This window comes from Ischnura elegans, chromosome 12 (assembly GCF_921293095.1).
Source record: "Ischnura elegans chromosome 12, ioIscEleg1.1, whole genome shotgun sequence".
NCBI classification, from domain to species: Eukaryota; Metazoa; Arthropoda; class Insecta; order Odonata; family Coenagrionidae; genus Ischnura; species Ischnura elegans.
Genome location: NC_060257.1, coordinates 48,961,962 through 48,976,637, shown reverse-complemented (window position 1 = coordinate 48,976,637; position 14,676 = coordinate 48,961,962). Strand labels below are relative to the sequence as shown.

The following is a 14,676-nucleotide window of genomic DNA, read 5'->3' as shown; positions in this document are numbered from 1 at the left end:
TGCAAGGCGGATCGGTGAATGCTGGCTGATACTCTGGTACTCCAGGGCCGGAGACGGAAGGTGGCTCCTAGGTGCTGTGCTGAGTGCGATCAGCAGTTAAGTAAGATTGCTGCCACTCCATAATCCCTCCTCAGAGTCCACGCTGTTTTTCTCCCAGGGATCCCACCCCTGTCTCCAGAGTACAGAACATGAGCAATTCGATGCCTAGCCTCCCCATTTCTCGGTTTAATTGGTGGGATTCGCCCGAGGTGCCTGATCGAGATATAAATGGGAAGAACTTTACATGACTTCCCATTGGTTAGTTTCCAATTCAATGTGGTAATTTGTACAAGACCATCCATACTCCAGATGAGGCATTGATCGCTAAATTTTCAATTAATGTCCTACCAGTAAATTTTTCTGCTGGTGCCTGAAATCAGATGCATATTATTTCTTTTGCTTTCATTGATATCAATAATTTCTCTAAGTGTTCATCCATAACATGTATTTATAATCCCTCACTAATTTTCCTTTTTGTTTTTTTTTGTCATATATCATTTCATTTTTTTCTTCCTTTTGTAGTGTTAAGTTGTATGCCTCAAATATATTGCAATATAGTTAATATGATACCAAAAGTGTGTGTTAGAGGCTGGGTGCTGCTATTCGGGTGCTACATAGGCACCAAAGAGGTAATCAGTTACTGAATCACCACAGCCTTCCCTTCACCCTATCAAGCATTCCTTTTACCATACCCAATCAATCCTGTTTCATGAGATCTTTTATTTAATAAATTTTGGGCAACCATATAATCCAATTTACTTTGGGACAGTTGGTTTCCGGTCATAATGGTAGTGCCTACCATCCTGTATGAGACGGCTTGCCCACATTTGTGGGCGTTAGTCCTAGCTCTGAAACAATGGTTTACAGGTAAGTGCCGGTTTCGTCACTTTATATGTACATGTAAACCGACCATGTGTACCAAATTTCATGAAAATCCAAGTAGACGGGTTGCATCTTGCCATTTTGGTTCATTTTAGATGAAATGACCCTTTTACCAGCTGGCAGCAAGTAAAGTCAGTCCTAAATATTATTTTTGATAATATTGGGTTAGGGAAGATATTGAATTTTGCTATTATTTGAAAAACACGGGTGATTAAGGCAAACTTCTTTGTACTGACTGAGAAAATAAACTTTGAAGATAAACCCGAGAAGACCACCAAAATCATACCCCGCAAAAACACAAGATAATATTTGCATGCCCATCAAATATATGGGTGTTATTCACAGGGAATCCAATAAATCTGTTTTTTAGAAGGCAAAAAATCAATAAGGCAATAATAGATTAACATAATAACCAATATAATTCCATAGATGCTAGATCTAGCAGTGCTCAATGTTGATAAAAATATACAAAATGAACAGAAATTGGCATAAAAAGTAACTCTAGATCTTGGAAGGTAACATGAGGGCAAACTGCCGCTTTGAAACCAAGACATTGAGGGATAACCATTAATATGGGCAAAGAAAGGAAATTGATATATTTCGCTAGTTCACAAAAACCGAAATTAAATTGGAAAGGCTCACTCACCTTGGAGTAAAAATACTTTGGGCGAGTATAAACAATCAAGACACTGCTCCCCTTCACACACTTTTCAAATGTTGACAAAACAGATTTCAAATAACTATCCATTCTTTTATCAGATACATTACTGCTGCAGACATCTTGCCAATAAAAAGCAGTTGCACTGTCCAAAACCACCAAAGCTACAGAACGATTATCAGACAGATGTTTTTCTAACGAAAAAAATGTAGCCATAAGTTGAGCACTGTCATAACAATTAAGAATCATTAACTTTGTGAGTCCATTTTCCATGTGCTTCTCCATGATTTGCGACAGCTCAGCGTCGCTCTTATTTATTTTACAATTTCTCAAACGTTGTTCCATTATTTGAACAAGCTTTGGTATTTGAAAATGGTGGTCAGTATTAATAAACACAGCACCAGCATCTAGTCCACCTACATGAATGTCAACTCCGTCAACAATAATTCGACGAGGTAGAATACATTGCGCCATTAACTGGGTAACAAAAAGCGTTTTGCCAACTGACCCGTCACCACTTACTTCTAAGGTATCTCCATTATCAGGAGAGCAGGAGACATCCCGAAAAAATAATGATTGGTCTATTCCTTTCACCTTCGGACGAGTACCTGAACGCGCCAAAAGTTGGATGCCAGTTTCTGCTTTACACTCGTAGTTCATCCTATATACTGATATCTACTCTACTTCTAAATCAGACCACCGCTTTTATTTCAACTAAAAACTCACACGACAGCTGGTAAACTACGAAATACATTACTTAAGATACACCTATCGAATGAATTCGAGATAATTCACAAATTTAAAATGGGTACCAACAAAAGAATTACGATAAAACGACGAACCGAAAAGCTACAAGAGGGAATTGGGGTGCGTTCCGAATCACGCATCATGTGCATCGATTAGTTTTTGAAATAATTAGTCCATATAAAATTGAAAATGGGAAAATGTATATCCGTTGCGTTGAAGTGTGCGTGTATGTAACTTGTTTACAACCGTTATTAATTTAATTGGTGGTAAAAAATGCAAAATGCGATCTATAATTTCACACATTAATATGCAGGCGTGGTAGTTTTTACCGTAATTTTGCTTCTGTACACTAACTTGTGGAAATTTTCGACACTTTAATGTTATATTGTGAAAAGATAAGTTGAAAAGCTACATCAGGGAGTGTTTATAGCGCAGAGACTGTGGTTTATAGTATAATAGTATCTTCAAAATAACAATATAAGACTTTGTTCGTCGGAATATTAGAATTGCTTACGCTTTGCATAATCTCACAGGTCTATCATTTGAAGGCATATATGTTGCAAATTATTGCCATTTTGCCAAACGTTAATTAGCTATTTAATGTGCGAAACTATACATTCATTGCAAGTGAATTTGCTCGGTAGGTACTAAAATTATTTTCCCCTGCTAAAGAGATCAGTTCACGTTATGGTACCACAAGTAAAGGGACATTCAGGGTAGTGATGCCGTGATAAATAACATCATCAATTAATTTATTTATGCAAGGATCATGGATGTGTGCTTGATTTACATGTACACTGCAGTGATGCGTGCTTGAAGAATCCCATCGAGTTGATTGAGTATTCAGTGCAATTGTTTTGTTCATAGCGTGTGATTTGGTAAGCCCGGATAAATACGTATTGCCAGTACTGCAGTTAGTTTATAAATTGGCTCCAAATACTATTTAGTCGACGCATTGATGACGCGGCCAACTTATTTTCAGTGTCCTCCTAAATGCTATCCAACTAAAGGCACACTTCTATCAATGTTTTCAAAAGTAATGGGTTTCCAAAATGGTTCTCAGTTGAACTTGGGTATCTGTCTTAAGAAGCTGCATCATATGATATCAAACATTGAAAAGTAAACAAAAACATTGAAAATCGGAAATCGCCATAACTATAGTGATTACCGGTTTTCAATGTTTACGTTCAATTTTCAGTCATAATTACACCATATAAAATTTTGTAAAATCAGGAGGAAATGCTAAATTCTATTTGATGAATGCCACTCTAAGTAAATGGACAATGCCCAACTATCCAATCCCCAAAATGTACTTAATTTTATTGTGATTTAGGCTTTTTTATCACTCGGAACAGTAAAATATGTACCTATGTTGAAAAATGAGACATTGACCTACACTCCAAGAACTATTTTAACACGTTGTAGCTATTTATTTCTTAACTTTGCAACTAGGTTACAAGCACAAAAACCTCCCTTCAACTAGTTGCTTCCATCAGCTAAAAAGTTCTATTCATTAATGCAGTTCAAATGCTTACCATTGTTAAGCCCATTTGGAAGCACATTTGCTACCATATTTTGTAAACATGTAATCAGCAATTATTTTTTCCTATGGCAACAGAGTTTTTAACAAAATGATGTCTAACCTCTGTTCTTTGACCTTCCATGCACCACATCAGTGCCAAGTTTTTTTTGCTCCAGCTGCCTAACTTACATACTCGCCTTCTATTGTATACATAGCCACTGCACAGCACTGCTTTTTGTTTTCCCAAGCTACTGCTCCATTAACTAACTTGTCATGTATCCAGTACAGGACACTCAATCTATTTTGTCAATGGCAAAGTCAGCATTTTTGTATCCCTCCAGAAACTTTCCTGACTAAGAATAAGATAATTTATAGTTCCCATTAAAATATCTTAATATACTCTTTGCATATGCCCAGTATTGCATTGTAAAATCATCAATAAACCTTCTTAAGTTTGACACTGCAAAGACGCGATCTGGCCTTGTACAAATCATTGCATACATAAGAAAACCAATCAAAATTAGAAATGGAGCATCAGGAAAAGTTTTTGGGTCACTGCAGGAGCTACATTCAAACCTGCTTCTATGAGACAAAGGTTGATTGCAGGTCAAGTTAGTAGATGACAAGGAGATTATGTGATCTGGTAATTTTCGAGCCACTCCATTTTTTAAAGAAAACGTCTCTTCTGCTTCCTTGCTACCAAACACTGACTCATTTTCTTGATTACTCTCAAAACTACTGTCGACATTAGTTGGAACTTTGTCATTACCCTCACAACTTGATTCAGGAATAGAGTCTTCATTACTTGATATTCTGATATTCCCCTCACTACTTGGGTACCTTTGTGAGTTCAGCTCTGCCATTCTCTCCACTGTCAGGTTGAGGCTAGTAACTAATTATCCCTTATCCCCTAAGAGCCTAGGTAGAATGAAAGAGTTACCAAGAGATATTTGGACTGGCTTGAGCTCCCTAAACATATTTACAAAGAATACTACATCACATGCTTCGATGAATCTTCCCGCAATATCAGGGTCAGTCAAAAAATATCATTTTTGACTCCTCACAATTGCCAATACTTTTTGCATTTGGCATCCAGCATCTTTCATTGCTCTGTAGCCACATAAGCATAGAAAATACATCCAAATACTTTTAGATGTCTTCGATTAAATTTTCGTTCAGACCATCTCTCCTCAGGTAATGCATTCCCTCCTGCTTTGGATGGTACTGTTTCGAGATATATAGCTTCTCAACAAGCTTCAACCCAATAATATTTTAGTAAATTGATGCCAGAGAGTTTGTACCTAGCTTTCTATTTGCTCAGCGAATCATTTCTGCTTGAAGATTATAAGATTTTGTAGTTTAATCTTTTATCACACATGCCCTTAACCTCCCCTGTTATGCCTGACCCATATATTCACCCCCATAATCTGTATGCAGGCATTTCATATTGTTCCCTGTCTCATTCTCCATGCTTGCCTTAAAAATTGTATAGCATTGTAGGACTAAATGAGACTCCTTACTTTTAATAAAGAAAACAAAAACCTTTCTTGTGCAGTCATCAGTGAAGGTGAGCATACATTGTTCTCGTCCTTTTTCTATTCCATGTTCCTATCCCTTTCTTTCCTTACCCCTGAATTTATATGTATATTTTGCATAAATAATATAAATATATTTTCACCTATAATACCATCAGACCACACAATTCTGAGAGGATCAGACTTAATTTATTACATACAGCTTCCATTCTAGCACTTATCTCGAATCATTTCTTTGCTAACATGCCATCAACATATGCTATACAAGGCTGAAATGTATTGCATATTAGGGGGACAATCCACACCACTGACAACCACATTATAACCTGCATGTTACTCTGTCACAAGTCTGTTACTCTTGTGCCACAGACTTAGCAAACAGTCCTCTACTGCTTTGACAGTCAATCCTATGTAACAAGTTGCATTACTTTAACTTTATGAATTATATTGTTTCAAATCTTGACAACATATGCCATTTTCTTCAAAACTAGTGGCTAGATCACTCCTTTTACTTCCAAAGATCTGGCATCAAATAAGCTGTACCCAGATTCATTAAACAAGACAGCTGTGTCTTTTTAACTAGCTTGCTTACAGACAGTACATTGGTTGATAAATTTGTAACATTTTGATCTGGAGTATAGCACTTTACAGTGTGGGAACATGGGCACTTAGGGAGGAGAATGGGAGAGGCTGGAGGTGTTCGAGATGTGGGTAAGGAGAAAGTGAAGTGGACTGAGAGAAGAAAGAAGGTCAAAGTGCGAGACATGTTGAGTGAGGAGAGACAGCTTCTGGATAGCATTCAAAGGAGACAGGAAGTATGGATTAGGCAAGTACTGAGCTGGGAGTGGATGTTGAAAACACTATTAGGGGATAGAATGTTGGGTAAACAAAGGAGAGAATAGGATTTTTAGATAGCATGAAAAGGATGAAGTTGTGAATTCAGGAGGGAAATCAATGAGGGCAAGGGGGACTTTTGGAATGCTCCATGCAAACCTACCTTAATACCAAGCGGTAGAATACTTAAATAAAAATGTCTTGGAGTTAATTTTTAAGCATTGTATATGCAGTATGACAAAGTGTTTGTGAAAATTTTATCGACGTATTAAGTATTCCTTCCCGATTTTTATGAAAAAAATTTGTTTTCAAGTCATATATCTTGTCGGAAAGCCATAAATTGATGTCTAGCAGCTAAATCTACGTACTATTGATCGTAAAAATCGTCTCTTCAAAACAATTTGACCCGTAAAACTCACTGATGGCTGAGATATACTATACACTACGCTTCCTTATTGACGGTTTTTCGAGTAAGCTGCAAAAATTCCCGTCAATTCGCTCAGTCTATCAGTATTTTAAGTAAATATGAGTTGCAAGTTACGGCTTGGAACTTTCGAACGACCGTAATGAATATAATTAAGTTTTAACATACGCATCAATAAACGTTTTTCGTCATCATAAGTACTATGCACATTAAATTTCGGCATATCAATCATTGTGTTATCGCTTAACCCGAACTATCTTCCAGCACGGGTGCCTGCGGGTATTTTGAACGGGGGAATACTTCCCGCTCATATCGCATCAAGCCGTTCCGAATCACGCATCAGCATGGGTGCGTTCCGAATCACGCATCATGCGCATGACCTTGATGCAGCCGTTCCGAAATTGCATCAAGGCATTGATGCGCTTATGAAATGGTTCTAAGGTTTCTCAGCCCATGCCTGGATATCATATTTCCTCTATGCTATCAAAAATATAGTTGTTTACAATGTATTTGAATTGAGAAATCTGTATTGTTATCTACTTTGTATCACGTATCCCATCATCAATTATAATTGATTGTAAGGAGGTTTATGATCAAAATACACATTAGCAGTTACAAGTCTGATAAATTGAGTAGAGCACAAATTATCAATAATATGGGAGGGGAAGCTCAACAGATAGTCAAACATCATATATTATCTGTTTATCGTCATTTTCTTCTTGAGTTTCAAATATTAATGTTTTCAGTTCAATCATATCCTTGTTATTACCACATATACTAAGGAAGAAAAAGTATCCCAACAAAATTTGTGCCACCATTATTGCCGTAAAATTGGTTCCTTTCTAATGATGCATCACTCTTAGGAACTAGAAAAGAGATATTTCACTAGGGAAGAGGTGAATTCAATACACATACTTTAAAATTGGCATTATATTTAACTATGATTTTATCTTCCTTTTCTATGATACCATCTCCCTCTCACTTTCTTCTCTCTCCATGCTTTCTGCTTAAGATTTCACTCAAAAAACACAAATCCTGAAATGAGCTCCAACCTCATCACCACTCCTTCCCTCCATCATCTGAAAATTTGAGAACTGTAGTCTTTTGATTGGACGTTGCGATAGTGATTAATCCCTTTGATTACTAGAAAGGATGAAGAATAATGTTGAATACCTCAAAAAGCATCAACATATCATCAACATCAGTCCACATAGTAAAGAGGTAGCTTGTGAAAATATTTACTCAATACACTAGCAAATCATTGCCACATAGGACACTATTACTACCTTTTAAAACATAGTGTTTATTCTTTGGATTTTGGAATGAGTTTTTTAAACACTACTAGAAGAACACTTAAACAAATAATGCATTTAATAATAAGTCTCTCAGTTAAGAATTCATGATTGAAAACCTCTGGCTACAGAGTTACCATTGTAGTTTTGTTGCTCCGGTTTTAAACCTAAGTTCTTAAACCTAATTTTAATGTTCCGTTATGTACTGATTACAAGGCTACTATTAATCGTTATCTTGATGATGTCAATCTTGTCACGCCCAAAGTGGAATAAATATTTCAAGCAGTTAAAAGGTGGCAAGAAATTTTCAAAACTTGATATGTCAAATGCTTATATCAATTAGAGCTAGGGGAAGAAACAAAACCTTTGTTGGCATGGAGTACACATAGAGGTATTTATATTCCTAATACAGTAGATTCCGGTTAATTGGGACACATCGGGACAGGCACACTTTGCCCCAATTAAGCGGCTGTCCCAATTAAGCGAACTATCCCATACATGTACATAAACAAACTTTGAAATGATAGAAAGAAGACTAAAGAATGGTTATAATGCAAACAACGTTTATTAAACTATTAATTTGTTTAATAAATCAGCGAGATTAGTTAATTTATTAACATTTTTAAGAATGATAGTAATCTTAGTTGAAAATATTTTTCACTGTCTCAGGCGATGCTGGATGAATGTCATTTACTAACTCCTATTGAAGAAAAATTCACGGTTAATTAGTTTATAATATGTGATTCCTTAAATTCCTAAACATGCAAGTACTTTCATTTCAAATCGTATCTCCTCGCCCAAGGAATTTTTCTAATGTTCTCTGCAGCATTCTCGTCATCCTCGTCGTACGACCCAAGTCGGCACAGAAATCCAATGACGACCTTGGGCTATCTTCATTGCCTTTCACATGAAGAAGAGTCGCAAACCCTCAATGAACCTCCTTGCATCCAGAGTTATCACTTAGCTACGTTCAGGTGCGATTTCATCTCCATCACCATCCTCACCTTCAGCTTCAATGTTGCCTGTGTAATATGGTTTCAGCAATATCAAGTTCACAGTTTTCATTGGTCCAAATTGCAGTGAATATAATCGAGCTCTTCATGGCTTGTTATGTGGCACAGTTTGGAGTTGAATACATTTTCAGATTCTGCTGTAATGTTGTACACTGCACTGAAACTTTAGAAATCGCAATGAAAAAACAATGTTGAATTTTTTGACATTTGACATCCATTTTAGCCAGAAACAATATTGCTTGCTGAATGTTCACCTTTGAGCTTAGCGCATTGGCGGTGGATGATGATATCAGAAGGTTATCTTCTATAGATTCTAGAATATTATCTACTTATTTCCCACGGTAAAGTGTTCTCAAATTTTTTATGATCCCCATATCCATTGGTTGCTCCAAGGACGTTATGTTTCCAAGCAGAAATTCCAACTGATAATTTTTTAACACACATTTTGGCAATTGGCATGTGCCGTACAGTTTTCAAGTACAAGAAGAACCTTTCTTGATTTCCATGCTAATTCTTTATCCCCACTGGTCAATCATTGCGTAAAGAGACTCACTGTCATCGCTACCTTGCTATTGGCTTGGTACTCTGATGGTAAACTGCTTATTCTTAACCCTTTAAAGCATTGAGGCTTAGCACTTTCCAGAATTGCCAGAAGAGTTTTTTGTCAGTTCCCGAAACATTTAAACAATACTAAACAGTGACGCGATTCATCGATTTTTTGAAGCCCGTTGGTCCTACATGACTGCAATAATAAGAGCCATTTGGTGTTGCTCGGTATTACAGTCCCGTTTCATTGGCATTGTAAATGCCATCGGCGCAAAAATTCAGGAGTAACTTGGGCAGTTTGTTCAATTTCCACTCCTCTGCACTCACGACATCAGCACTTTTTTCTCCGTTAGCTCTCTTGAATTTTATTTCGTTTTTGGTCTTCATCGAGATGCCAACCATCTGTTGCCTTAAAATGGTCATGACCAAGTTTCAAAGCTAGTTCCTTCGACTTCTTATTTAATATTGGACCGCTTACACAAATCCCTCGATCGCTTACTATGGAATACCATTGATCAAAAGTGACCTCAACATCTGGATCCTTAAGTTGACGCTTGCATTTCATAGACGATGCTTGCTTTCCTTTTTGACTCCATTCCTCTCTTAGTTTATCCTGTTGCTTCAATAACTGAGCTATCGTCAATTTTGGCATCCCGGTAATCTCAGCCAAACGAAGATGACTGGATCGAGGATAATCTTTATTTTTGTCGAGTATAGCAAATTTCAGCGAGTAAAAGGTCTTAACGTGGCATATTATTCAAGAAATGGAGCGTCACTGAATCTCAGAACTAAAAAAATATCACTTATCCTAGGTTCACTTAGATCGTAGAGCACGAGATAAATCCCACCAAATATGCGCACCATTTAAACTGGTTTTAGACTTAGTTCACAGATGACTAGGTACAAGTGAAGAGAAAAGTGTCTTTTGTGCATGCATAGACTACTGGGAGAGTGATGGGAAAAAGAGAAAGGAACGAAGAAACTTAATTTTCCAATAGTGACTACTCAGTTGTATAGAGGAAAATGAATTAAAAGGATAGATTTCATGAGTAAGTTGAATTTTGTTCAAGATGCTGCAAACAAAAAGCTCTTTGTAAGCAAAATTGTTCGCCTCGTACCGTCTCCTCTGTTCAAAAACAGCCAGTAATTCCTAGAAATTGGCCCGTACTCGCTCTTACACCCTCACCACGGTTGTCATTAGTTCTTTCTAACTATCCCGGGCTCATTCTATCACCTATAGCCTGCCACAGGAGTCCTCTCCTCTTGAACACATCACTACGTTGAATGAGGTTTCATGGTCGGGAAACGGAATCCGATTCCTCACACGGATGATATAAGAACAAGAGTTTTAAGATTAACACGTTCCCTGCCACGCGCCGCCATAGGGCGTCTCACATAACTTCAAATTCGAGTTAGTGAGACGCCATATGGCGTCTCGCATAGCTGCTGGACGCTACTAGTGAGACGCCAATGGGCGTCAAAGTAGCGTTTTCCTTGAATCATCAAGCGATGTATAGAACTTGAAATTTAAGCTACATTTCCTTATGCACTGACGAGACAATGTTATCTTCTGTGAAGGGAGGGTATTGGTAACACATTTCAGCTCGAATTTCATTTTTTTTTCGTCTTCGGTTTCTCATGTTTTTTTCGAGAGTGCCATTTTTCAATGGCTATGCTTCAATTTCTATGCTTCAAGTGGAAGCTCGAGGTATTATATCTCCACACAATGTTTCAAATTACATTTGCAGAGCTTTTTTCGTTTTTTTTTCCTTCCCTCACTTGTCCCTCGTACCTAACCGAGTTTGGAGCGTATCAGTATACCAAATGTATTCTCTGTGTCTGTGCCTTCGATACGGAAGTGATAACCAGTTTAGTGAATATATCATGTGTACTCCGTCACGCATTATTGGGGGAAAAAGACGTTTTAACGAAGAAGAAATCGAGCATATGTTTCATTCTGACAATTCGGCTTCCACCAACGACCTTGAAGGATTTTCTGAAGGAGACACCGCTAATTCAGGGTGTCTGAGGAGTCGTATGAATCCTCAGAGTCAGGTAATCTTTCTTCTTCTAATACAGGTATGATTCCTTATTCCATTTTTTTTATTCACAATCTAATAACTCCTGCTCAGTGGCGCCGACTCCATGGGGCCTGAGGGGGACCGAGCCCCCCCAAAAATTCGTTACAGATGTGAGGAAAAAATGTTCATGCTTGTCAATTTTCCCCGGAGTGTCCAGATATAGCGATTCGAGTGATCAGGGTTCTAATGTCGATCATATGACTATTCTAAAATGCTTAAAAAACATAAAATTCACTACTTATAAAATTTACAGAGACAGGGTCCCCGGTTTGGGCCCCCCCAATATTTTTTGTAAGTCGGCACCCCTACTCCTGCTGTAATGTTTAGATACTTCTAGTGATTTGATTCATCCCACGCTTATGGAAAGAAATGTTGTGAGATAAGTCTCATTTTGTGGGTACCATTAGGAAAAATAGGAAAGGGCTGTTGAGAGAAATAACGACTGCTAACTTAAAGAAAGGCATTTCAGTGCTATGAAAAACTTGTGGAGCAACGGTAAAGAAATGAAAAGATCAGCGTGACGTATTCATGATCTCCACCACCATCAGATAGGAAATAATCCCAACGGGGAAAGAAATCGAAGAGGGCCATGGTTACTAAGCCAAAGATGGTGTTTGAGTACAATAAAATAAAGGGAGGAATTGACATTGCTGAGACCCTTTCGTTGTATCAGTGCACCCATCGAAAAAAAGTAAGGTGGTATCACAAGGTGGCCGATGATGCTCTTTTTGGGACTTGCATTGTTAATGCTTTTATACTGTGGAATGAAACACGGAATCCAGGTGCCCACATGATCTCTCTCCAGTAGTTAAGACGATAAATTATAGAAGAATGGCTGCATATTCTTCGGGATTCCGTTGATAGGGTCTAAAAAAATTGACGCACTTAGATATTAGCACTGTTTCTTCATTTTAGAAAAGCCCGTGTTGGCTGTCGTGGATGTTACAAATAATTCTTGCAGACGATGAGTCGCAAAGTTGCCCTCAGTAAAGCCAAACGTGTTTCTACAAAATTTATGATCTCTCCGGATCAGCCGTACCCAAGCCTCCCAAGTATAAATCATTGCACTAATCATCTCCGGATACGATAGCAAATATTATTAAAAGCATAATCAACAATTAAAATTTGTTTTAACAGTATTTTCAACCATAGCTTTTGAGTGTACACTAAAACGTTGGAACGAAGATCCAATGACCTGAGCCGCCAAATGGCGTCTCATCAAATTTTAGGTATTGTCAAAAGTGGGGAGACGCCCTATGGCGTCGCACGTGACTAAAGTTACAATCGATAGCGCATCACATAATGAGTCCAAATATACCGAGAAATATTAGTAACACCCGGAGATAGGCTCAATATCGTTATTGCCGTTTGGTAATAGGTTCGAAAATATTCGCCTGGCACACGCGGAATGACAGTAGAATTCGGGCCCGGCAGCGAACGTGTTAAGGCAAGAATAGGTACACTTGAGAAAAATAAGACTAAATTAAAGAAGGAAAATATAAAAAACAGTATTCTGATACAAAAAAATTTTAATTTCGTCGCGAGCATAGAGTCGCCTACTCATGGCCCAATAAAGCGGCATGCTGTCCCAATTAAGCGGAGAAAACTCTGGGATATTCTTCAATTGGATTCGGTTCCTCAAGATTTGCCCCAAGTAACCGGTGGACCCATTAACCGGAATCTACTGTAGTTTGCCATTTGGTGTGAAGCCTGCTTGTTCCGTTTTTCAAAAAGAGTTGGAAAAAGTGTTACAGGGTGTGGATGGTGTAAAAAATTTCTTGGATGATGTGATAGTCACTGGTAAAAGTGATGAAGGACATTTACATAACTTGAGGTTAGTTTTTTCCAGACTTAGGGAAGCCGCATTTCGATTGAATTTTGATAAATGTAAATTTTGTGAAACAGAAATTTCATATTTAGGTCATATTATTGATGCTGCGGGAATTAGGAAGGATCCTTGCAAAGCTATAGTTACAGCTGCCAGGCCTACAGATGCGACTGAGGTTAGATCTTTCGTTGGTACCTGCAATCACTATGGGAAATTTGTTCCTAATACATTCGTCAAAATTATTAGGTCCATTGTATAAATTGTTGCGAACAGGAGTAAAATATGAATGGAATGATGATTGTGAGAGAGCTTTCATTCAAGTTAAAAGAATTATGTCATCAGATGAGATATTAGTGCATTATAATCCTGATTTACCAGTAAAATTGATTTGCAATGCCAGCAGTAAGGGAATTGCTGGGGTGTTGGTGCATATTTTTGAGAATGGTGAGGAAAAACCTATATGCTTTGCGTCAAGAGTCCTACCACCTGCTGAAATGAATTATTTTGTAATTCACAAAGAAGCCTTAGCAATTTATTGGTCAATAAAAAAAAATTTTTCAATACTTATTGGGAAGAAAATTCATTTTGGAGACAGATCACAGGCCTTCGTTAGCATTATTTGGTGAACATAAAGGTATTCCACAAATGGGAGCTAATCGGTTACAGAGGTGGGCATTGTTTCTGTCTGAATATGGCTATACAATAAAATACATTTACCAGTTGATGAAAATGACATTAATGATGAAACTGAGAATTTTGTGGATGATTATATCAACTTAGTTAGTAATTGTGTACCTATTGATAATGATCAAATAAGAATTGCTACAAAAAAGACATGGACTTAGTAAGGTTTTGTATTACATTAAGTCAGGATGGTTACATACTTGCGATTAATTGGAATTGAAGCCTTATTTTGTAAGGAAAAATGAATTGTATATTGAAAATGGAGCAATCATGTGGGGTTATAGAATAGTCATTCGAGAGAAGTTTAAAATTCATTTATTAACTGAGCTGCATTCAAACTCATATGGGAATGTCAAAGATGAAAAATTTAGCCAGAGGTTATTTTTGGTGGCCAAATTTAAATGATGAAATTGAAAAATTTTGTAAAAGTTGTAATGTTTGTATGACAAATAGCATAAACACAAATAAATGTGAAGTGATCAATTGGCCCGAAACTAAAGAGGTATTTGATCGAATTCATGCAGATTTCCTAGATCCAATTAAAGGTAAGCAGTATCTCATTGTACCAGTCAGCTTTCCAAAATGGCCGGA

General features: G+C 37.4%; 1 protein-coding gene across 3 annotated transcripts in view; it reads right to left on the bottom strand.

Annotated features, from left to right (window-relative positions):
- The window catches only part of LOC124168897 (DNA repair protein XRCC2), a 48,279-nt gene that overhangs the window by 7,184 nt on the left and 26,419 nt on the right, over window positions 1-14,676 (bottom strand). Inside the window, exon 1 of one of the 3 annotated variants that reach the window (XM_046547276.1) lies at window positions 1,568-2,438. The exons of the other annotated variants lie outside the window; for them this stretch is intronic. Within the exon in view, the coding sequence (XP_046403232.1) occupies window positions 1,568-2,239 (672 nt within the window). The 5' untranslated portion in view covers window positions 2,240-2,438. Of the gene's footprint in view, window positions 1-1,567; window positions 2,439-14,676 lie in introns of those variants that run through there. 3 annotated transcript variants of the gene reach the window in all.